Source organism: Homalodisca vitripennis, chromosome 4 (assembly GCF_021130785.1).
Source record: "Homalodisca vitripennis isolate AUS2020 chromosome 4, UT_GWSS_2.1, whole genome shotgun sequence".
Lineage (NCBI taxonomy): Eukaryota > Metazoa > Arthropoda > Insecta > Hemiptera > Cicadellidae > Homalodisca > Homalodisca vitripennis.
This window is the reverse complement of record NC_060210.1, coordinates 70483331-70509816: the sequence shown is the minus strand read 5'-3', so window position 1 is coordinate 70509816 and position 26486 is coordinate 70483331. Positions and strand designations below refer to the sequence as shown.

The window sequence follows — 26486 nt, the reverse complement described above, 5'->3', positions numbered from 1 at the left end:
AGCTGAGTTCCACTGCTGCCATTACTGTTCGGCCGTGGATTTTCCATCTCACTTGTTGCAAGTTCTGCACAAAGCCCTTTGATAAAATCAGTTGTAGATATCTTCTTGTTTGTTGTTTTATTGTACAAAATACAAGCATTAACCAAACACATAAGAAACATGTGGAATGATAATTTTCTCCACCACTTCACAGACCGATGATCAAATGCACCGTAGGACATACGTTGGTCAGCGAGGTCAACTCCAAACTTGTTTTTGTTGTAGCTCACAACACAGGCCGGCTTGGTCTTTTCCCTATTATACTTATCAGAATAAGTCACCATTTCAGCAGTGTGCCTAGAAGAAACCATAAATACATCCCTCTTATCCTTCCTGCGTACTACGAGAACATTGCCTTTTCTCCTAAAAGTCTGCTTCCCCTTTTTCAGCTGAGCCTCTTTTACAGCTGGAGGTATTTCTTTCCTGTTTTTCATTGTCGTTCCAACAAGCCCTGTTTTTTTACTTTCAAGATCAGTAGCTAAAGCAGGGCTAGTGTAGAATCTGTCTGTATACAAAGTACGTCCACAACCTGTCAAGTCACCCATTAGATTGTCAACTAGTTGTATAATTGTATTGCTATGGCCAGAGTACAATTCAAAATTCCAAATGTAACCAGAGCTTGATTCTGATACCATAAACAATTTAATCCCATACTTGCTGGGTTTCTGGGGCATATACTACTTGAAATGCAGCCTTCCACGGAATTTACACATCCCTTCGTCAATGGTAACATTTTCGCCTGGGAGGTAAGCTTTTTGGAAACGAATCCGTATAGTTTCCAACAAGGGACGGACTTTATGTAAAGGATCATGGCCTGGTAGCCCCTTTTCAATAAAAAGCCTGTTGTCATTTAAGTGGAAATTGGCCAAGAGAAGCCAAAACCTATCTCTACTCATAAGATTAGGGCAAAAGTTACATGACACTACAGGGTCGGTTGACCAATGATCAGATATCTTGGGCTTTTGGTTGATACTCATGTGGAAAATAATGGCCAAAAATTTTTTCAACTCCCCAAGTGTTACAGTTTTCCAAGATTTCATCCTACTTGTTGGACTTAACTTATCTGTAGATCTTAGGTTTCTCAAGTTCTGTTGAGCGTAGAGGTTAGTTTGCTCCTTTATATGATGGAGTAGATTATTGTCTATAAAATATGTAAAAAACTCAAGAATAGTGCTGTCCTTATCTAATTCTGATAATTCAGTTAGTCCACATTCCCCACAAAACACATCAATTTCTGGAACTTTGTCTGTTTCTGTCCAAAGATTACTTTCAGTAATTGAAACACTAGGCCTCAGCCTACCTTGTTCAGCGTCGGCATCACTTTCGCTGTCAGTACTGTTTTCAGCATCTGTAATATAATAATATACTCTGTAAAATATGAATATATTTTCATTTTATTCATATGAATAAAATATTAGTTGAATAAAGTTAATTTATTATAATACAAATTATAGTTTGATTCACGAAAACAATAACATAACCAAACTTTTAGACTGATGTTTATGTGATAAATAGACTTATTCTTACCTGAAATATGTGTCTCGTCTTCTTCCATGAAATCAGGATCGATGTCAGAATCGTCAAAAATACTGTCAACACCTATAAAACTATCTTCTTCCAATATATCACTGATCGCAACGTCGTTCAAGCTGCGAGAAGCCATTGCGACATCGACTGCCGGCTACAACGAACGTCACGTCAGCGGCACGTAAACAAAGCGACCGAAGTTGCTTTGTCATCAAGCTGATTCAATACATCTGACGCATTCTAGCGGTGAATTGTGTTACTAAAAACCCAAATAACATTGTAGAGTAGGCATAACCCGTTTAAATACGGTCAATGTAATATAATACCAATTGAAATGACAACCACGTAAAATTACGGGATTAGCACTCTAAGTGTTAAAGGCTTTTGACGAAATAATTTGACAGCTACTTTGTGCTGAAAAAGGGCCGCTGACGCAATATTTCGTTACGCTTCTCTGTCCGGTTTTATTACGTTCTTTGTCGAGTAACGCATCCAACAGCATAGTAATAGTGAACTAATACTCGTAGTGTGCCATTTTGACACTAGATGGTGTTGACATGCCGATTGTGCTACTCCTCAATACGTAGTTTACTATCTTCCTTTCCGCTAGATGCCGGGCAAACCTGAGTGCGACTAACGTTTTTCACCTAGATGATTCAGCCAGCGGAGGCAATTCTTCATCTAAGAACTGTTTTGGTATGTGTTCTTCATCCTGCGTAAGAGGTTTAATAGCAGAAAGTTGTGGTTTGGTGTCCACAACTGATTCTCTATTTGAATAACTCGCAAAGTTCATAGTAATTAAGTATAGCTTGGAAATGTTATCCATTCCTAGGATAATCGGAGTTGACAACTTGGTCACGTGTATCGCTTCTATGACGGTTTCTTTATTATGCAAAGTACAAGGAAATGCATACGTATTTCGGACCCCAACTTCCTGGTTATTGGCCAAATGGATTTTCAAAGTCGTGTTCTTAGTAGGTGTATTCTTCGTATCAAGGTATTTAGCTACCTCTGATGATATACAGGTCAACATAGCCCCTGTGTCTATAAGGGCCTTAAAATATTTTCCAAATATTAATATATTGACGAAAGGTCTCACATCCGGAATAATTACAGACTTCTCCGGATTCGATGGAAAGTCTGTAACCCTACGAATCCAGTCATTCCATTTTTGGGAAGTGGTGGGCTTCCTTTTTACCGACTCAAACGGCTTCCCGTCCGTAGAGCCGGTGATTCGTTTCCTGGGCGGCACAAACATGTCGTTGTAAAATTGCTTTTCCTTCTTACAATAGTAGCAACGTATGTATTTAGGTCTTGGACATTCACGAAATATATGCCCTTCTTCTTCACAATTCCAACAAATCGGCTTCCTTTCATTGGAAAGTGAGAATATAGGATTACGATTCGTTACCTGGGATGTCAAATTTTGTCTCCCATCTTAGAGATTACAAGGAGCTCGTTCTCCTAGAGGTGATTCTTTTCTATGAAGCCGATCTTGACGTAGAGAGTCTTCTCTTCGTTGATCCGTACACTGACGAGGTCCCGGACCGGCGAGATGACTACGTGCTGTACTTTCAGCATGAAGCGTTGTTCCAAGGGTTTCTCTCTGGACCAAGACGTCTTTCTTTAACGTCCCAATTTTGCCTCATTCCATAAGTTTCACGTGAACTTTGTGGATCCTGTATATCTTTCTTCTGAAAAGGATGTAACGTCTCCAGGTGCACTGGTTCAGCAAATTCCAGCCTCATTTTTCCTTTCGTATAGTAAGCGGTTTCAGGCGTAAGCGATTGTGACGGTGGTGGGGGATGACGAAATTTTGCTCTATCTCTCAGTAAACTTTCGTACTCCTCGGCTCTACTAAGTAAGTCTGATAGACTTTGAATGTCTTTTCTTCGTATATAAAATCGGTAATCAGGTCTCAAATTATTATAAATTCGATCCAAACGAGTTTGATCCTGAAAGCCTCCACGATGTCGCAGAAGAGTTGAAATAGCAACTACAAACTCTCTACAGCTTTCTTTCTCTCCTTGTGTCCTGTCTTGAATTTCTTTGTCCAAGTTCTTATAATAGCCTGGAGGTAAGAACTGGAGTTCAAAACTGTGACAAAAGTCATCAAATGTTTGCCATAAATCCCAATTATTCCTCCACCAAAGAAGAGCATACCCTTTAAAAACTTCCGGGAGTGATCTCAAAATTTGGTTTGGAGGAACTTCATATGCCACAATTAGTTCATGTAACCATTCCAGGAACGATATGGGATCACTTCTGCCATTAAAGCAGATATTCCATTTCCGTACCAAATTACACAAATTTGCTGTATCTAATGAATGTCCCCTCGAGTTTGTTAACAAAGTGGCGTCTGTTTGTTCTGCGTACATCCATCAAAACTATTCGTGTTCTCGTGACCGATATGTACTCGTTGTTGTGCTGGTAGTTCTCTATACACACGTTTTTCTTGAAACGTCAGGTCTGATAGTCTTTGTCTTAAGGAGTTCACATCAGAATTAGGAGGCAGACCAATAGTCTCCATTTCATTCTCAAGTATTTCATCAGTAGTAGGCTGTTGATAAGTTACAGGAATTACATCAGTTTTCCGTGAGCCACTTATATCTAAGTCCGGTGTCACATTAGTCCAGGCTCCCTCTGCTCCAGCAGAAGGTGGTATTGGAGTACGAATATTTTCCATCAGTCTACGTCGAAGTTCGCGCATACCGGCAGAGCTGTGTAGGTTGCGACGATCTACTTCTGTCTGAAGTTCCGATTTAGATAGCTTGTAGACCCAACTTACAGATCCTTCGGCGGTTCTGGAGGGGAAGGCGGTAGAATAATGAGGAGCTACAGATTCTTGAGTAAACTCTGGTAGTGTGACGTAGTAGGTAAATCAAAATCCTGCTCTGAAGTCACCACTGGAGTTGCGATGCTCCTCGTTGTCGTAGTTTTGGCTTCAGCTGAGGTATCTGCATAGCGAGTCGTTAATGTTGAAGTCTCCATCGACGGCGGGGGGGGGGGATAATGGGGGTTTCGGTGCTTTTGAAACGGAAGAAGATTTCTCCAACTGATCTTTTTCCCATAATTTTATGATAAGTATACACTAAAGTAACTACGTCAAATCTATCTTAACTCACAAAACAAAGTCCCTGTTCGGGCGTCAAATTATAACGACTTTTCGCAACCGTATCGTAACCGTAACTGTAACTGACCCAGAAAGTCTCAGTCGTTAAATGGGGTAAAGTATTCCAGGGGTCGGGAGAAGGTAGTTAGAATTGGGAAACCAAAGGCTCAGATTGAGAGCAGAGTCAACCTAAGTGGACTCAATATGAACGCTCGGTATCATCACAGCCCAGGCTCCAAGTAGGGTATGAGGAGGGGTATGGACATAGTAATTTGGAAACAAAAGCGTTGGGGAAAGAGTCTAATAAAAGAAATAAGGTTCCGCTCGGATTTCTCTAGCGGGGACAGAGAAAGAGGCGCTGGGATTACTCTAGCGCAGAGCAATTATCTTACCTGAGAATGGCGAAGCGTGGTCGGTCTCGGAGAGCTTCCTGTGGTGGTCTCCCAGGGTCTACTGAGCGTTGTGTCCGTGGTGAACTCCCAGGAACGAATGAGAGCTGTGCTGGTGATCGGCTCCCTTATATAGCAGCCAAGTTGGCGCATGCGCAGAACCCCCAATATTGTCAGTCTGCTCCTAGCTGCGGTGCCGGCAACATCTCTCCGTAGGGTTATATGGTCTGCTTGTTCCAACCTGTTTGAAATGGCGACGCTGCCGTTTCTGAATACTCGACCGTATTCTTTATTGCAGGGATGGGGTCGTTAGGTGTCCGTCGGCATAGGGAAAAATGTGCCGACTTATATAAAGCGGCGCTGCAGGACGTATGGGAGGTAGGAATTAGGTGGGCATGTAGGAGTGTTTAGGAGAGGGTAAGGTTTATGGGGAAAGACGCAGAAGGCGATAAGATAGCGGGAAGTTTCATCGGCGGCGCTGGGTAGGGTCAAGTAACGGAGGAGCCGGACTGAACGTGGGAAAATACGACAGGGCTTATTGTAACGTCAGAAAGCGAAGGACATAGGAATTGTAAGAGGAAGTGTGTATAGGACGACGCCGACTACCTGAAGGCGACGCCCAAAGCGGATTAGTAGGACACGAGGTCAGGAAATGTGTAATGGTAAGCGGAAACATGGATAACCGCTAGGGTGCGGGCAAAGGTAAAAGAGGTACGTGGAACTAGGTCACGACGCAGGAGAAATTAGGACGACGCTGATTGTTTACGGATAGGAGGGGAGTAGAGGAGATGTTTTAGGTGTAGCGGAAATAAGGATTGATTGGCGGAAAGAAAACGAAGGGTGTAGGGCTAGACGTAGGGCCGTGGGAGGAGACGCTAAGATAAGGAACAACAGGACGTCGGTAATAGCGGAAGGCGGAAAATAAAAAGGTCAAGGGCAATAATGGAAATTGCACTCTGGTAAACAGGGTTTCTATTAGAAAGGGTGAGGATTAAGGACGGGGACGAATAAGGGTCGTTACAGTATTTACTCTACGTAAACATAACTCTCATTTGTATTATTTATTTATACACACGTTGTTTGTAGAACATGTGAAACTATCTATATTTTCGTCCGTCAGTTTACGTTTATAGTTGTTGCGTGATAGTGAGTGTGCCGGATATTTAGTTCGTCATGCACTATCTAAATGACGATGAGTTAGAAGGGTTGCTTCTTGGCAATGATTCATCAGATAGCGACAGTGAAGACGACGGTTTGTGGTCTGCTCCAAACACAATGTGCGCCGGGAGTCGCGCTACCAGTGCAGTGTCTGTGATGTAGGCTTGTGCGCAGCTCCGTGCTTCAAGGCATTCCATACCCAATAAAATTACTAAAACCTTTATGGGCCAGATTGTAAATATTGTGTATGTAGAAGAAAATAGTTTAGTGATCTTTTTGAAAAACGTATCAACGTGAACAATGAAAAAACCATGAAAACAACATAAAAAGGAATGTTTGCTGATATTTTATATTTAAAATACCATTTATATACGGTTTTGAATGTTTTATGCCATTAAATATGTATAATAAACAAAATTATGACATAAAAAATAAGCACTTTTTTCATTTTTAAAAAATTTTAAAAAGCCGTTAAGGGGTTAATGAAGGCCACATTCTTTCAGTACTAAAAATATAAAAAATTCATCCTAAATTTAAGACAGGCAGTAAAACAGAATTAAATAACTAAGGACCCATATCACTATTACCAACAGTCGCAAAACTTTGTGGAAAAATAGTGCTCATTAGGCCTTTAGAACACTATACATTTAATAATATGATAACTAGCTCTCAATATTACTTCATCAAAGGAAAGTCAACTAACACAGCAATGAATTGAAGAGCAGGACAAATCAATTGTATACCAGAAGTCAACTTGGTTGATTAAATTAAATTCCTTGGGGTCATAATTGACTCTACCTATCTTGGACTGTTATGTAGAAGACTTAGCTTAACACAAGCTTATACGCACTCAAACAGATCGAAGGATTTGGAGACCTGACTACTACATGTTTGCACTGTTTGAAACTCACATAAGACATGGTCTGGCTGTATGGGAAGGAACTTAAAAAATTAACATGAAAAGAATTTTAATCTTTAAAAAAAGGCAATTAGAATCCTTGCGAACCTCCATCCCCTACAAAGCTGCAGAGAGCCTTTTCAAACCTAAATATCTTGACCGTGACAGCTCTCTACATGCAAGAAGTTGTGTTGTATGTGGACAGATAAAAATCTTGCAAGGGTCAAAGACTTGCACTACTACAATACATACATCTTGACAATGTACCCACTTCCCATTTTTCACTTAAACACGGTATGAGAAAAAATCAATCTACATGGGAAGAAAGCTAAGCAACACCTTCTAACAGAAACAGGTGAGAGGGGTACACAACTTAAGACTGCACTCTGAAGATTACTTTATATAGCGGGTCATCTAGACGCTTCAGGAGTTCAACCAAGAAGTCTCAAACCAACAGACACATCATACACTTTAATGTCATGGCCTCACACTATTTTATAAATGTTAATTAATTTAAATTCATTTGACACTATCATATTCATATTGATGTATATGAATAAAGAAACTTTTCGTTTTGTATTTGAGAACTTAAATTATTATTTAGGGGTATGATTTTGTTCTTTTCGAATATAATCACTAGTATAAATGAAATAATTATAGAAACTGAAGAATAGATTATTGCTACAGATCTATGAAATTATTTTAAAACTTTATGTATATGAGATGTGTTAAAAAAAGTAACGGGAATTTTTAAGTTTAACATAATTTAGTTAAGTTTTTATTATGTTGATACTCATGTTCTTGAAGCTTAACAGGCATCACTAGTTTCACGTAAAGTGTTGTCTTTAGCTCAATTTGTTCTTGAAATATACTGCAGAGAGGCTGAAAAATTTGTATAATCGTTTGGCCCTATGTCTGTCAGCAGGACAAATTGAGAATAAAATGAGCTATAGAAAATAAAATGAGATATAGATTTCAAAATTTTTACTAAAGGTCGCAGCAGCAACTCAAAAGGAAAAGAGCTCACGAAAGTTGAAGCAAATTAACATCTTAAAGTCAAACCAGCAATTATTACCTGCGCATGTATAAAAATGGCCCTTGTTAAATACACCTCTTTCTCAATTTCCTTATTAATTGCTATTTCTATAACAATTTAGAACTGACAAATTCAATAATATGTTAACCCTTTTAACCCCGACGTCCGTACTATATACGGACGTCGTAAAAAATGGCGTCAACTCCCGACGTCCGTATAGTGCGGACGTGCACTTTTTATTACTTTACTGGCCACCTATTTCACCAAATGCTTTGAAATTTCACAGACTTGTGCACAAAGATATTTTGCATCGAAATATATTAGTTTGTAATGGTTTGACTTCGTATTTTGTCAGTCTGTGACTGAGCAATTGCAGTTCGTCTCGACTGACTGCTCACGCTTGTTGCAGACAGCTGTATATCACGTGGTTGTGAATATTCCGTTTTCTTCACAGTTTTAGGTTAAAGCAGTATAAAGTACGGCAGTTAAAGTTTAGTTTATTATTGGTTTTATTTCAAAATGAGTAAAAGACATCGTTCAAACTCTCCCGTAAGTGAAAATACAATAATTAGTAACCTAGTTGCAAATGGTGTGGATGTGATTAGTGACGACGATTTGAGTGATGGATATCTTGAAAATTTACATTTTGTAGTGATGTAAATATTGTTTTAAAACTTTTTAAAAATTTAGATTATGAACAGTTTTAGTTATTTTGTCAGAAATAACTTTGGTTTTATGTTTATTTTAAGTACTGTGAATTTCAAAGGTCTTGTTACATTGCCTTGCCCAGAAATGGCAAAAAGAAAAATTTACACGGCTTTACAAAAATTGATGTTACTCAATTTGTAAATAAGGTAGGCCTATAATTTTTGTTTCCTTTTATTAAGGATTAAATATATCATAAATTAAATGGGTATTTTTTTGTCAAATATTTTTTTATCTATATGGTTTCCATGATCAAACTTGAAATTTTTTCATTTTTATTTATTTTTTATATATGTATATGCATTTAAAAAAATTAACTTTCAAAATAATAATTTTATTTGTATATTTCTGTAAGCTACATGTATAAAGAAGTAAAACAAAAAAAGAATTACCTAAATATCTTAAAAAATAACTGAGTTATGAATTTTTTACAAAACCCTTACATTTTGTCTGAAAATGGCTTGGGATTTCTGGCACATCACTTGATTTAATGGCCGGGGTTAAAAGGGTTAAACAAGTTTTTAGGAATGTACTTGTACACATTCGCAACTTACACATACTTACCCTCTAAGACAATATCATAGTCATATGACAATGTGTTATTTTTTCTACCAACAGATACATATTATTTACAACTCCACTCCTGTATTTAGTAGTTCTTCTAAAGTACAGCTTGGATTTTATTGTGAAATCTGTATCAGTATTAACGAATTTAGATTTGAATTACAGAAAGAAAGTTGGCAACATATAAAACTTATACATATATTTGTATATACTTTTGTTCCGTTAGTGGTTTTTTTCTTCTTATTTTTTTACTAAAACTAGATCACTAGCCTAAGGGTAAGTAAAATTAATCACAAGTTGTCTATGTGAATAAGTTGAAAGAAGAATGTTGTATTAGCTAAAGTGCTACTTATAAATTAATGTTAACAGAAAAAAAAACAACTATACATTGAAATAATTAACTATAGACTATAAGTATTTACATTGTTTGAGAAACAAACTCATAAGATGCAGGGAAATAATTTACAATACAGTTGGGTGAGGTTAGGACATATTCTATTTCTACAATTTATTTTACAAGTATGTCTATTTGGAGGAAGAGATGACAATTTATCATTTTGCTGTAACAAGGAAATGTTAGGAATGCTAAATTAAATTTTAATATCCAACAAGTCTTTGGAAAATGTATATGATGATATTCTTTTTTAGCTTGACTTTAACACCATGAGTGTTAAAGTCTCATGCTACTTGAAACTTGACACATTCCTCACAGTGTCCTGGGATTATGAGACTTCAATACTATAAATGTTTTATCTACTTACCCCAAGTGCTATTTAGGGAGCCAATACATGGTTATCCTTAGGTAAGAGAGTCTCAGATTCTAGCTATTGCTTAAATTCTCATTATTCTGATAAAATTATGGATTGATAATTTGGTTTTTTAATTGTAAATAAAGCTACGGATACATAAAAACTTGAATTCATAATTTAAAGTTTTAATGAAAACTTATTTTTAGGAAATGGATGTTAAAGCTGGGGGAGGTCAAGTTATGACCATTGGAAACATATTAAAAAATTTCCTCTGCAAGCTGGAGTGGTTTTCAACATTATTTCCAAGGATACCAGTACCTATCCAGGTGAGTCATAGATTTTTGGAGAGTCTCTTATGTTGCACAATTTCAAAACTTTTTCTGTGCCCCATATTCTAACGTTATGGCGCTTTACCTTTCCATTTAAATGAAATGTTGCCTCGTCGCTAAACACTATGCGCGATACAAAATGTTCATCGTCCATCATCTTATCAAGAACGAAGTTACAAAACTCCACGCATCGTTCTTTATCACCCTCACGAAGAGCTTGCAGTATCTGAAGTCTGTATCCTTTCATGCGTAATCGTTGACGCAACACACGCCAGACGGGCATAGGAGGCATGTTGAGCTGTTGAGCAGTGCGGCAAATAGATTTCTGAGGGCTGCGTGTGAAACAATGGCGGACGCACTCCATGTCGTCATCGGACACTCTGGGATGGCCCGGTGACTTGCCTTTACACAAACAACCTGTTTCTTGAAATTGTGCATACCATCATCTAGAAAGTCACGCTGAACAGTTATACAGACTCACACTGCGAAAAACGTAGAACACAAAACGCTTTTTGTGGTGCAGACGCCATTTTCACTAGAAATGAAGTAGGCGTTCACTCAAGCGTGCTGCTGCTACCTAGCGGGTACCATGTAAAACTTTAAAAGATACTCTTATCAACAGTACGTTGTTGGCGCATTTAGCTCAACAAACAGAATAGTTATGATTTTATTAAATCGGATGATTCTTTTTGATACACCCTGTATTTCCCGTAATATGTGTGGGAGGAGTTAAACAACTTGTCACTTCAGCACTGTATACTAACAAAATACAACATCCCTATATAAAAGTATTCAAATTGAACAAAGTGTAGTCAACTTTCATTGTTCTTCTTCCAGTCCCATATTGTAGTGACTTCAAAATTGATTTCCTGGGAAATTTTCAGAAAAGAGATTATCACTTATCCAGGGTCTTATTTTTAATTTCAACTATTAAAAAATTAAAAGTTCAAAGATTTTAAGTTGTATTTATTAAAATCTGTACCATGTAGTTAAAACTCTCATTGTGCCTGTTTTAAATTTGTATATGTATTTTTACCAGCAAAAATTAGAGAAGATGATGAATGAAAGATTTCCCCCACCAGCAACTGGCACTGTGGCACGGAAGCCTGCCGTACCTTCTGGCCGGTACCATTCTGACAGTGAGGCCTCATTTGGACAAGCTGAGAAAGCCTCTTCCAGGATGCGGGGGTAGGTATGAAATCTATGTTACCTCATTTAGGTTTTCAACTATTCGTTATTCCAATTATCCAAAGAGGAAATTTAAAATAAAAAAAACTTTTTTTGTAATAATTTTTTGAATCATGGTATATCCACAGAGTATGCAAGTAGCTTCAACTTGTCTTAACAGATTGCAAAGCTAATCATAATGCAAGCAGAATTTCAGAACAACCCATAACCCTTTGACGTGTTACTTTGCCTCATTGACTCCTTCCTGCATGACAATGTAATATTTATGCGTTTTTTCATTAACATAAGCATAAGTTCTTGTTCACCATCATAATCATTCGTACCTTTACTTACATTGTAGGTATACACCTAGGTTTGTTTCAGTTCCTACATGTAGGATCAAAAGCCTATACTCATTACCTAATAGTAACAACAACTTCAATTAATCAACACTTTCATGTATGCCAACGCCTAGATTTTAGAACTCTTTTTGAGCAAAGTTTATTCAGATTTACTGTCATAATTTTCCAGCCATAACTTGAGGACAATTTAGAGTAATTATGTGTAACCTAACCAAGATAAACAATAAAGAAACTAAAATCAACACAAAAACTATCAATGTAAACATATTCAATAACTAGCCAGCTAACTCGTGGGCAATGACATCTGCAGCTATAGCTAGTGTTCGATTTGAGGGGGAACGCACAGAAAGGTTGATTCATCCAACACCTGCACTAGTTTACTTCCCAGTTCATTAGGAGAGTTGGCATTAACAACGGCAGGTGTATTGCTAGCGTACATAACTAGTTTATTAGGAAGAATTTTTGGTAAATCATTATCATATAGTAGAAAGAAGCCCAAAACAGATCCTTTGTGAATCCACTTTTATTTTCTTAAATTTAAACATGTACCATTTTTTAAACTTTTGTCCTTTGATAACAGTTTGAAATGAAATCTTGACCAAAAACTGCTTTGTTTGACAATTTGTATACTTTTTGTTTCTATGGAAGAAGTCCATGATTAACTCAATCAAATAAAACTACACAACATACAAAATGTGCTCTGCAACCTATCCAAAGCCCAGGAAATCTTCCCTACAAAATTCGAGACTGCATCCATTGTGCCTTTGACTAAAACTAAATTGTTCATTGACCAAGATGTTCATATTAATAAAAGCAGATATCTTGTCAAATGCCAATTTTTAAAATACTTACGAAAATGATTTTAGTATTGAAGCCAGTTAATAATTATCTGATTCTGCCTCTCCTGTTTTTAAAAATAGGCTTAAATTGTGCATATTTTAGGTTTTAGGGGAAAATATATTGAAGTGATTGACGGCCTATGATTACTAAGGTATGATATGTAAAAAAGACTTTTCATCAGATAATAGGTATTTCATCCCATCCTGCAATTTTTTTATTGTTATTTAATTATATCAATTTAAAAATATCAACAGCAGTAATATCTTAATAATTAATTATCATTAACTTTTAATCCGCTGCTTCTTAATCCATAAGCAAAAAACATATCTTTTACAACATCCATATGTTGTACTATGAAGAAATAAGCAATTTCAGATGAAGTACCAACTAATTAGCCATCCATACAATTAAGGTAGTTATGATTAAATGTTTTGCATCCGAGCTCTGACTTAGAAACTTCCCAAACAGTCTTTTATCCGTTCACAGATTATTTTATAAAATTATACTTGCCCATAAGAGATAAACTTTTTGAAATTTTAAAATAATGTTAGAAACTTGGGCATAGCAATCAAAGGGTTTTGTTTATACAAACTGGAATGTAAAAATTATTATTTAAGAAATGGATCAAAATAATTATGCAGGGTGAGGTTTATCTCTTTCACCTTAGCGATTTCACCTTAAAAATTTCGATAGTGGCGATTTAAAAATTTTTTTTATTAGTCATTGAAAAGGATCTAAGTAAATTCATATTAGCCTATGTAATGTTCAAAACTTCGATAACTATTTTTACTAAAAGAATTTTATTTATAAAATGGTTTTCCCATAGCATAAATTTGTGTAGATTTATTTTTATAATTGCGTAACAAACTCCTATTTATTACTATTAACTATTTATCTACAAAAAAAAGTATAAGGAAATCTTTGAAAATAAAGTTTCTATATGATTTTTCTGAAACACTAGCATGTTCAGCCCAAATTGCTTAGCACTGAAAGGATTAAATCATAATACTTAGTGATATATGGTCCTGGTTTATATTAACCTTATTGTATTTTATTTCAGTGGTGATCAGGATAGAGAAAAAAGAGGATATAGTCGTGAACATGACGATAGAAGTACCAGTAGCCACTACAATGACAGGAGAGCATCCAGCAGAGATAGAGACAGAGGCAGAGAACCTGAGAAACGGCTGTATTCCAAAGATAGAGACAGTGTGAGGCGAGGCCACAGCAGGGAGCGGGATACTTATAGCAGCAGAGATGTGGATAGGCGAGGGTATAGTGCAGAGAGAGATAAGGACAAACTCAGGCTGGAGCGAGATAGAGACAGAGATAGAGAAATGAGAGATAGAAGAGACAGAGACCGCGACTTCAGCAGAGACATTGACAGAAGAGATCGAACTAGAAGAGACAGGTTAGTACACAACCTTGCAGAATCTCTTGTAAAATGAATGATGAATTAATGAATGTATATTAACACACTGAAGAATAGATTTTAAATTATTAATCAGTGAACTACATAAACCTTACCTGCTGTAAATGTTAAAAAAACTAAAATTATATTCAAAACTTTTATAAAATTATATGACTTTAAAGATTTAGAGTCCTTGAATGTTAACGTTCAATGATTATAATTTTTACATATGTTGATTATATACCTTCAAAATTGTCAAGAATAACTTTTTTTATTAAGACGTCTTATGTATTTTGATCCTTAAAACTATGTAAGAATTGCGTACTTCTCCTACTTTTCATCCATGTTAAGGTAAGATCTCATATTATGGGATAATTGCAGTAGGATAAATGAAATGTAAATGTTCAAAAGAAAGCGGAATTGTTTCAGAGTTAAACCCCCTTAAAGTACTGTGGGCTCGATTTTGTAGCTCTGGAAATACTTACGGCAATAAATTTGTATATGTGGTTTGGTAGTGTACATTATGATAAATCCAGGTACAAAACTTCAGATCTAATATTCATAACTATAATACCAGAAATCAAAATAATCTAGTAATTGTCAAAGTCAAAGTCAAAGTCAAATCATTTATTGCCACAAACAATACAAGGATTGCACAGGCAGAGGTCAAATTAAAGTATAATTATCTAAATTACTAAATTTAACATTACATACAGAACCAAAACATAACATACTAAAACTAGTCTTTCTTCTCAAGTAAGTAATCCTGGACACTGTAATATTCCTTTTGAATTAAAAATTCTTTCAATTGGCTTTTAAATTTGTTGGGCTCCTTAACATTCTTTAGATACTGTGGTAGAGAATTAAACAATGATATGCAGGAGGAATATGTTTTATTTCTGAAAAAAGTGGTGCTATGGCGAGGTAGGGTTATGTTATTGTTGTGACGGAGTTGGTATCTATGAGTATGTGTAATATGAGAAGTAAATAAACCAAAATTCTTGATTAGAAATGTCAGGCTGTTGAGGATGTATATTGATGGAAAAGTGAGTATGCCTTTCTCTCGAAATAGCGATCTGCATGACTGATTTCCGGCCAAGTGAAAAACTATCCGAACAGCTCTCTTCTGCAACCTGAAAACATACTGCGTCTTGGTGCTTTCATGGCCCCAAATTGGTACTGCATAAGATAAATAAGGGTAAAAACAACCATGATAAGCCAACAAGAGGATGTCAGCACTTTTGAAACAGGCAAGTCGAGACAATAAAAAAATACTGCTACTTAGCTTACCTGTAACTTTCTCAATATGGTTTGAGAAGTTCAGATTACGGTCAAAAACAACACCAAGATAATTAACAGTGGCTGACGGACTAAACTCGGTATCCCCTATGATAATGTTCAAACATTCATTATCCAACTGGTTTCTGATTGCAAAATCAACTAGCTTGGTCTTTGCTGTATTAATACATAAAGAGTTTTCCTCCAGCCACTGAAATAATGAGCTCCCGTCTATGAAAATTTGATTCTCCAGCTGTGGTTTACTCTTACTGGAGACTACGAGGGATGTGTCATCAGCAAATAAGTACAAGTGAGAGTCCGAAATACACCCGGCTATGTCATTTACAAAGAGGAGAAAAAATACAGGACCAAGGACCGATCCCTGGGGCACCCCGGTTCTGACAATTAGTTCTTGAGAAAGTTTTTTTTTTAGCAGTCCGTCAGCATCCATATAGGGAATCTCAACCATCTGTTTTCGACCAGTCACATAAGAATGTATCCATTCAAACACATTGCCTCTCAGCCCAAGATACTCCAGTTTCCTCAAAAGCAAAGTATGATCTACCACATCGAAGGCTTTAGATAGGTCTAAAAAGAGCCCATGCACATGTTCCTTGTTATCTAGAGCCTTTGTTACGTCTGATATAAGACTAAACATTGCGTTTGTTGTAGACAGACCCTCTCTAAAGCCATACTGATGTGCATAAAGAATATTGTTTGAAATCAGAAAAGAAGATAACCTTGCAAGAAAGAGCTTCTCGAATACCTTTTGAAAACGTGGATAAAATAGCTATAGGACGAAAATTATTTATGTCATGATCACTGCCATTCTTTTTATAGAGGGGTTTTACGATAGATAATTTAAGAGCTGTAGGGAATATTCCCTCCTCAAAAGAGCAATTAATCAAATATGTCAGTGGCCCAACAAGAAGATCAGCACAATTCTTCAAGAGATCAGATGATATTCCATCAAATCCCGCAGAGCTACCAGGCTTCAGCGATTTGATTATTTTAAGGACTTCTCCTTGATTTGCAGGAAAAAGAACCATCGACGAACACACTCTTTCAGCTGGGGAATAACGATAAGACATAGACCCAGATGAGTCAGCATGACTTTTAACTCTTTTGCCCACCTCAACGAAGAACGTGTTGAATCTGTCTGACACAGCCACTGGGTCCCTCAACAGTTTACCCTGCTCGTCTTTAACAAAAAGTTCTTTAAAAGCCTTTACTCTTTTTCCAGGAATCATGTCATTAACAATATTCCAAGATGCTTTTTGTTTGTTGGTGGCTTTTTGTAAATGGCTAGTAATTGCAGCAGCCTTGGCAGAGTGGACACGTCTTCTAAATTCCTTTCTAAGATCAATGAAAGATCTCTTGAGGGGATGAGTTGAGTCTAAATCCCTAGACAATGAGTAGAGGAATAACATTATATCACAGAGGTTCTTAAGATCCTCATCAAGTTTTATCCTGCCACAATATTTCCTTGTCCTAACTTTGGATGTTTCTTCTGGGAAGGCAATGCTGAAGCTGAACTCCACAGCAGATAGGAAACCATCAAACTTCTCGCTCACATCCCTTCCAGCCACCATTTCTTTCCAGGATTCTCTTCGAAGAAGATTTGTGAAGATGCTGATGTTATTACTGGAAAAGAATCTACAGGTTTTAAACTTTAAATTAGTGTGCTGAGGTGAAACCGATAAAGAGATGCTCTCCAATTGTGCGTGATGATCAGAAATCCCAGTGACAAGGACAGTGGATGAAGCCTGCTGTCTAGGGATATTTGTAAATATGTTGTCGATAAGAGAGCATGAACCGCCGTATTCTCTAGTGAACGAAGTAATTTCACTATAAAGGCCAAAAGATGAGACAAGTTCCACAACCCTTCCAGCACTCCCGCCGACAACTGAAAAATCCACATTGAAATCTCCGGTCAGCACCATCCACTCACCGCGCCGATTTACATGCTCCAAACAACGCTGCAATGACAGCAGAAAAGAATCATAATCAGCAGAGCCTCCACCGGGAGGTCTGTACAGACAGATCACCACCGAGGCATGACGACCGATCCTAATCCTCACTGCAGACAACTCGCACACACTCTCAACAGCAAAACCCGACACATCAAGCGGTGATACCTTGCACGAATCACGTGTTAAGATACAAACACCTCCCCTCTCCATATTGGCTCTACAAAATCCACCAGAGACACTATATCCAGGGAGACAAAATGAATCAAGTTCCGATTTTTTTAGGAAGTGCTCAGATAAGCATAGAATCTCCTGAGAGTAGAGTTCCAGCAATACTTCAATCTGGCACGACTTGCTCTTCAATCCCTGAACGTTCTGGTGAATGATTCTGAAGCATATAGAAGGATTACTTAGGTCACCATTTCGTTTGCAGCACTCTTCTCTAAAAAAGGCTTGTCGGTTCTGGATGGGATGCGAGGGAGAGGCAAGGTATCCGAGTCATGGGAAGCCAGCTGGGGGGAGTTGGCCGAGGGGAGACAAGAGTTCTGGCCACTAATTGATACCGGAGTAGGGAGAGGCTGGGATACAACCTGACATTGAGTTGAATGTAAAGCATCTTGAGTACCCACATGTGTGGCAACAGAGGAAGTGGAGAAGCCCAGCTCAAGGACCTCTTGGATAGATTTGAAAAGAAGCTGGACGAACACTCTTTTACCAGTCAAATTGAAGTGTAGGCCCATTCTAGAGTAATAGGATGGTCCTCTGATAGGAGTGAGGGATAAGAAAGTTATAGTTTTCAGGGAGGAGACAAGGTTCTGAATCTGGGTGTTCAGAGATGAAATTAGATCATTCAAAGAAGGCTTATCATGTCTATATGGTAAACCCACTAAGGCAATGTTAGTCTTTTCAGCCACCTTTAACATAGATTTGACACAGTCAAGGAGCCCAACGATATTTGTCTCTACATCATTTGTTCCTGCAAATAATATCAGGAAGTCATTAAAATCCATATCATCAGACACCCTGTCTATCTCCTCAATAACATCACACATCCTACCACTGGGCTTAACATAGCATAACAAATCAACAACATCATACAATCTGTCGTGTAACAAGCCACTCAAAGAGCGACCATGGCTGTCTGAGAGGACCCTGATTTTTCGTCTCACATTAAGATTAGATGTCAACTTGAGGCCAGCTGGTACAGAGAGAAAAGATTTATTAGAGATAGGCCTTTCAGTGGATGACTTGGGTTTAGTTTTAGTAAGAAGAGGCTTAGCCCCAGCATCAGTCTGTAAGGAAAAAGACTTCACCCTTGGACTGGGTCGAGAGTACCTGTGGCTGTTAACACTTTTGTGGTTACTAGTACCAGCCTTAGACATGCTTTTCTGACTTTGGTTCGAGTGTTTAATCCATTTACCAGAAGGGTTTTTGAAAGCATGTGCAGAGTTTTAGATCAGAGTCCTTAACCCTTTTAGTGCCAGACAAAAAATCAAAAGTTGGTCTGAGAAATGCCAGTGATTTTTCACATAATACTACTGAAGGATGCCAGGCCTATTTCAGCCGTTTTGCAGTGTTTTACTAAAAAAATTGTAAAAATTACAAATATTGAGATATTTTCCTAATTTTTTCATTGTTTTGCAGTAAAATAAATTTCCTTATAAAAAACTATAAAGCAAATTATATTTCTAAATGTAATTAACTTAACAAAATTTAAAAAAGTAAACATTTTACTTACAGTTTTTATATTTTTCCAGTTTCACATAAAAAATAGTACTTTAAAAAAAATATTACACTATAACACATACTATCACTTAAAAGAGGAATTAAAATTGAATACACACATAAAAAGTTTTGATTAATATTTCAAAAACCAAAAAAATCATGTCAATTTTTTTAGAAAGTTACATTTTCACTTTTTTGTGTTATTTACACTATTTAGCTTCTTTATAAAGCTTATAATATTTTCCGGTACTTTGGGATTATACCGACCTCACCAGTATGAAGAACACAAAAATGTAAATTTATAGAAACAAACATGATGGAACGAAAAAACAACTCTGTAATTACAAAATTACAAATTTACAAGCATTTCCAGGTATTGTGTTCGGTATTGTTGTCGCTGTTATCTTATCTTTCTCGAGAATCCCGATTACGGCAGGCCGCGCGGCATCACATGATTTGCACGGTACATAATTAATTGCCTTTCCATTACAATTCAATTTATATTTCTGATCAGCCCCTCTAGAATTTGATATTTTACTGATAGGTACTATCTCGAGGGATGTTTTTCTTCCTTTGACATCAGCGCGGGGCAGCAGCCGAAGCCCGCGCTGATGGCCGGAGGCACTCGCATTTTGGGTGGCGGAATGTGATCAAGAATAAAAACAAGTTTTGAGTGTTTTTTCAATAAAGAGTTTAGTTTTAGTTTGGTAATGATTGTTTTTGTTGAATTTTTGTATTTGGAGAAATGTAGAGGTAAAACACGGAAGTACAACAAAGCGACGCGACTCTGCAATCACGTTATCTACTAGCCCGCTCGACTTTGACCTGAGGATGGGGAGGGGTTTGCGATAAGACAATTCCTGTTTTATATTGACGAAATATTGTTTTACGCTAATCTAGTAATCAGTAGAAGCAAAATGTCAAAATAACACCATGTCTGGGTGTGGTCGGTATAATCCCAAAGTACATATTTTCCACTATGAAACCATTAAAAACTGTCTGAAACTACTTTCTACTTAAAAAATAATGTACACTTTGTAAAATATCAACAACAAAATTTACACACTTTTGTAAATAGATATTATAGTTAGGCGGTAACACAAATATGGTGAGGCAAACATAAGGATGCAATCCTTTTTTACAGCGTTTGCACACAAATGTGGTTTTCATTTTATTGAAGTTTACTTCTTATGTTAGTAAAACATTGTTAGTAAACTATTTATCAACAAACAAACACTGTGGAAGCAGCAACACAAACAACCAAACCAGAGGTTAGACGTGAACTATCAGCTGACACAACTTTGTCTGATGCAACAATTACGCCCATTTCTATCATGGCTAAACACCTGACTAACCTTACCATATTACTATTATTATTTTTTTGATGTAGATTGGTTCATTCTGATTGTTTGTATACCAACAAATTTAGAACAAGTTAAAAAATTATTGCGGTATGACTTTTACTCCGAACGTCCGTATATACGGACGTCGGCATTCTTCGGTAGTTATTCAAACGTCCGTATATACGGACGTTGGCATTTCTCGGTAGTTTTTTAAACGTCCGTATATACGGACGTTGGCACTAAAAGGGTTAAGCTCAGCCAATACATCAAATCCATTACTAATGTTTACAGTAGGCTTAGTTACAGAGAGTGCATTACTAGATGTCTTATGACGTTTCCCTTTACCCTGCACCACAGTCCACAACGGCACCATATTATGGTCCACCTCAGTCAGGTCCATCTGGCTTGAAACAGTTCTACATGTTTGAGACTCAGCACTGGATTTTTTGGGTTGCTGGATGGTTTTACAAATAGAGGGTGGGTCACTGATGGGCTTAGGAGACAGCAAGCCAACAAACCAATCTCTGAGTGACAAGCCATCATACAAACGGGTTTTACAATAGCCCTCAACAATGAGTTTAACGTTTGGTAGGACATTAATACCACATTCAAAACTATTCAGTTGCTTAAAGCATGGCATTTCAATCAGATTGTACCCAATTTTAGCTCTTGACAAAAATATTTCTGCACTTCTCAAATTCATACCAGTAACAGAATCAAAATGGAGAGCATATTGGCTGAGCCCATCAAGAACTAAAAGGCTCCAATGCGATCCGGAGTCCTCCTTGCTAGCATCCAGGCTATCGCTAATACAACAGAAAGCAAATCTAAAACTAGAGAACTTAATAAATTCAAGTTCATGGTCCACATCTTTCTGGACTCCCTGCTTGATGAATTGAGTTATGGCTGGTCCGAGAAAAAGCACCAAGTTCTGGAGAGCAGGATCATTCCCAAAGGAGTTGAGGTACCCATCAATGATCGAATCACCAATCCATAAGTCCTTGGTTGAGGGGGTATGGTTCCTCGAATTAGGGCTGACCTGCTGAATCTCGTTGTCAATGGTCTGGGCTGAGACAGAAGAGCCGACTCTTGAAGAGAGGAAATCATCAAGTTGACTTCTCAAAACTTGTTTTTCCTTCAAAAGTTTAGTGGCATCCGATTTTAGGCAGGCAACCTGATCGTTCAGGACCCTAAGCTCATCCTCGAGTTCAAGCCGTTGGAAGTCAGAAGTAGTTCTTGAGAGCTTAAGATCGTCCACCAATTTTAAAAGGGTTTCGTTACCAGCCCTCAACTCGCTCACCAGAAGATTGAGCGAGGCTATCTTCTCAGTGTACTTGTCTTCGATAGATTCCTCCATCAGAGAAAAGCTGTTTCTAAGAACATGCAGTTCCTGCTTCAAGCTCTCATTTTCTGCAGTGACATTAAGCAGTTCAGGCATTGAGTCATTAGGGCTGACAATCAAAGAGTTCCCCTCAGAGACCACGACACAAGGAAGACTGTCAGAAGAAGAGCAAACAAAATCTGGTATCTCCGGAGGTGTTATATTCGATTGTTCAGGCTCATCTCCAGTTGGTTTGGTAGAGACACCATTACAATAGTTTTCAGCCTCTGTTAGAGCGGCATTAAATGGCTTATTTCTAGCTTTCGGAATGCCATAAAGATGCCTAGTTCCATCGAAAGAAAACATACAGCGTGAGCTGCAGGTTGCAACTTCTCCCGTTCCAAAGAATTCAACCTCATATCGTGAATTTCCTCTGTCTGTCGCAACACAGTCAGCAACTCTAGCGGGCCAATGGGGATAACCCTTGATCTTGACGAAAACAATTTCTCCGGTGGTAAAGGAGACAACAGGATTAATGTTCATCGTGAATTGAGTGCCCAAAATATAATAATAAATAATACTGTCAGTTACAAGAACAGAACAATTCCATGGAAGTATCCATAAAATTATTTTAATGTCTAAGTGACAATAAATATTTTATTATGAAGAAAAAAAATGCAGGTATTATTGTAAATAAAATACGGTGTCAGCATTTATTAAATAAATATGGAAACACTATTAGTGGCTGAGAAAGTCTTAATGTTATCTGCTGCACAACAATGAGGTTCAAAGTACACCAGTTGAGTCATTAACAGCTGATGGCAAGCTGTACAGGTTATCCCTTCACTGCCTGTGTATGCTTGAAAATCCAATTGCAGAAGTATTGCAGGAAACAACCACTGTAGTCAAATTTCTGAGTTTATCTTTGTGAAATAAAATAATTTTTGATCACAAAACGTCTTCTTAGGTCACAGTCACAAATACTTATTGAAAAAGAGTGCTTATCTTGGAATTTAAAATGTGTTTTGCAAAGAAACAAATGAAAATGTGCAGTGATAAAAACATGTGCTTTTTAGAAATTCTGTTACAGGTAATATTTATAATTAATTATTTGTTTGAAACTAGAATAAATGTTAACTTTTAACTGTTTCAAAAGTTAAGGATACTTTACCACAGATTTTCCCACAACTTCAGCACTGTTTTACTAAAATGTTCACTAAATAATAAAAAAGTTCTTATAGTGCTAAAAACTATCTAAGGATCTACTCTACCAACTTCAAGTGCATGGAATTTAACCATCTTAAGTAAAATCCTGTACAGTCACAAAGTAGTTTTATTAAATATTTTAATAAATTAATGCCATTGGCTGGCTATTTAAAATGTGTGCATGTAGCTTTTATGTGGATATTGCTACTAAATATCTGGATTTTTGAAAATGAACTTTTTTGCTTAGAATTTGTATGGTTAATTGAGACTATAATATAAATAATTGCACTAAATGTATTTACAAATCACATGCTTTATTTTTTTTATTCAAACTAATATTTTTCAGCCCAGTTAGAAGAAGAGAAGACAATGATAATCGGCACAGAAGAGAAAGAGAAAGGTAAAACATTATGCTAATAATCAAAATTTGATCCAATTTTGTTTGTTATTTTAATACATTCAAAGCTTCTTCTTGACTCAGTAGTAGTTTAAAGAAGAAGCAATGTAATATGTTAACATTTAAATTAGGAAAATGAAATCTCAATTGGTTCTTTAAAATAATCTTTGGAATAATATTCACACTTATTAGATCATCACATCCTTGACACAGTTCTTTTTTTTATTTGCTGCTTTTTCCAAATTTAATCAGGTCTATATATTCTGGTATACATAAGATTGTATTGAAAATAGGTTTATGAGTGCAATAAAAACAAATACTAATTCAATTTTTAGTATTAATCTTGAAAAAAATAGAATGTACAATTACCTTTTACAGATAACCTTTATCCTTTTCCTTTTGAAGATTTATCTTTAGTAAAAGAGTATGTATAACTGACATTGTATATAAAAGGACATTTTTGTTTCAGCCCGTCACGTAGAAGAGATGACTATGACCGGTACAAAAAAGAAAAAGATAGAGAAAGGTATGTTCTCATGTTATTGATAAATAAATTAACACTTCAGTGCCAATGTCCAAATTTATTGGACATTTAAAAGTTTGCTAAAATTGACAATATCTGATTTTATCTGATGACTGATAGTAGGAAAATGTAACATTTTCAAATATCTATTTCAGTTTTAGTTTCAAAAATTAGTTTGTTCATTAAGATAAAGACACAATATAAACCCAGGATTTAATCAGCACCATAACTACGATCACGGACATGTGCTCATCGATAACTGTCAGTTGTTTTAAGATCAACGTGTCATGAGTGTTTATTTTCGGATGGTTTGTTGTCAAGTTTTATTAAAGTGTGTGTCATATTATCAAAAGTTCATAAAGATCATTAGTGAGCAAAGTACAATAAAGAATGTTGTTGATGTGATAGTGAAGTTTTGAACCAAGTTACCATTATTTATAATAATAAATTGTGACTGTGGCAATAGCTTTAGTCCATAGTTTGATTTAACATTTTAACCTGAACATAACATTCATAAGTGATATCACTGACTGGATTAACTTAAGAACACGTTATACACACTCGCCTTACATGAAAAAATTGTACTACCACAAGTTTTATCTAGCAGAGTACTATTCTGGAAATTTGTGCATGCCGTTTTGTATTTGATAATAATTTAAACAAGGAAGAAGATTTACTAAAACATATTGTGCCTTAAATTTTATTGTGTATGTAAATTAAGATAATCTTAGGATTTGATTTAGCAAGACAGAACAGAAAGACTCACCTGAATATAGCCTTCCTCAGAGTAGATGAAAGTATAGAAAGTTAACACATAATGTATGTTGAACTGTTACTCAGTTATTACACAGTTACACAAGTATGGGTGCAATAATTTGCACCCTTTAAAGTTCAATCAGGAGAATACTCTATTTAAAAATGTTTACTCAGCATATAAGGCAGGCAACTCCACACTATCTTCCTAGTCAGCAAGCTGAAAATCGGTTAAACAGATACAAATATTCTTTATTCTGATTACATCAAGTATTGAAATGGCATCAGATAGGGTAATGTACAAGTTAAATAAAAATATCTAAGTTTGTCAAGTTGTAAGTCTTCTTTCAATGAACTCCTTGAGTGTGTAAGATGCCAGTGTGATTGTTGACCAGCCAGGCATTAAGAGCGGTTTTCAATCTTCTCTTGATGAGTCATCTCAGTTCTTCTGACAGAAGGGTTTTCAGGTTCATAGCTATGTAGGAGGGTTTCTCTTCATATTGGGAAAGTTTATGAGCTGGTAGGTGGTAATGTGTGCCGTGTCTAGTATTGTAGTCATGGAAGTGTCTATTCTGTAGCAGCGGATATTGTGTCCATCACTATACAAGATGACTTCTTGTATGTAGATGTTTACTATTGACATAATCTACAGGGTCCTGTAAGCTTCTCACCAAATTTTTCTGAAGTCTAACTCGACTAAGGCTCTTATGGGCCACTTTTGTAATATATATAAGTGACTCTTACTGGCTCCTAGTTGTGATATCCTCTCTCTTGCGCAAGCTCTTTTTATAAAGATAGCATTTACAATTACAGTAAAACCCTGATTAACCAAAATAAAGGGGAGGGGGTGTTAGCCATTTCGGATAATACATTTTTTAGTTAACCAAATTACATCTACGAATGAACTGACCGATAGACTTGAAATTTTGCATGAGGCTTCATTTCTATTTAGACAACATCAAGTTTGCTGATGACACATGTCACTTTGAGAGTGTTTGTGAATATTTTTATATTGGTGTTATGGGTAACCATGATTGCAACAAGAAAATAGCAAAATAAATTAATTTGTAAATAAACTGAGTACAATCGTATGCTATAGTGACACGTGTCCTCTGAATATTCATTAGATATCTGAAGAAAAGTTTCATCTGTAGACTTTGCATGAAACTTCGGTGAAGCCTGTTATGTGACATGTGGTATGGCATACTACTTTGTATATACATTAATAAGATTAATTTTAACAATAAAATACCCTTTTTAATGTGTATATATTATTTCGTTGTGTAAATTCATATTTAACAATGTTAGAATAGTTTGTACTATAGTAAGTTCTTTTCATAGCTGTTTCTATTAAACTATGTCATATCAATAACTAAAAATATGTACATTGACTAGAAAACCTAACAAAATTGTTTGATTGTTCCAGACACCGCAACAGACACTAACACATTGTGGATCTTACATTCGTGTACCTCAACACTGAGTTCTCCAACTCTGATTTATTCTATTTTGTGAATTAGTTTTGTGTTTTCTGTAACTGGTAAATCTGTCTTAATTTTTATTTGAGAAATAATATTATTCTTTTATAAACTTCCAGTGGTTTTACTCATCCTGTGTTTTTACAAGTGAATGATTCAAGCTGTTTTCTTCCCCAATTAGTTTATAATGCTTATTTTATGATTGC

At 36.4% G+C, this 26486-nt stretch overlaps 1 protein-coding gene across 2 annotated transcripts in view; it reads left to right on the top strand.

Annotated features, from left to right (window-relative positions):
* Positions 1–26393, top strand: part of LOC124359492 (pre-mRNA-splicing factor 38B) — a 49710-nt gene extending 23317 nt beyond the window's left edge. The window contains exons 6-11 of one of the 2 annotated variants that reach the window (XM_046812260.1): positions 10384–10503; positions 11546–11694; positions 13936–14286; positions 23476–23529; positions 23996–24052; positions 26229–26393. In XM_046812260.1, coding sequence (XP_046668216.1) covers positions 10384–10503; positions 11546–11694; positions 13936–14286; positions 23476–23529; positions 23996–24052; positions 26229–26247 — 750 coding nt within the window. In that variant the 3' untranslated portion in view covers positions 26248–26393. The remainder of the gene's footprint in view (positions 1–10383; positions 10504–11545; positions 11695–13935; positions 14287–23475; positions 23530–23995; positions 24053–26228) is intronic. The other variant, XM_046812261.1, reaches the window with a different exon arrangement.
* Positions 26394–26486: the final 93 nt, after the last annotated feature.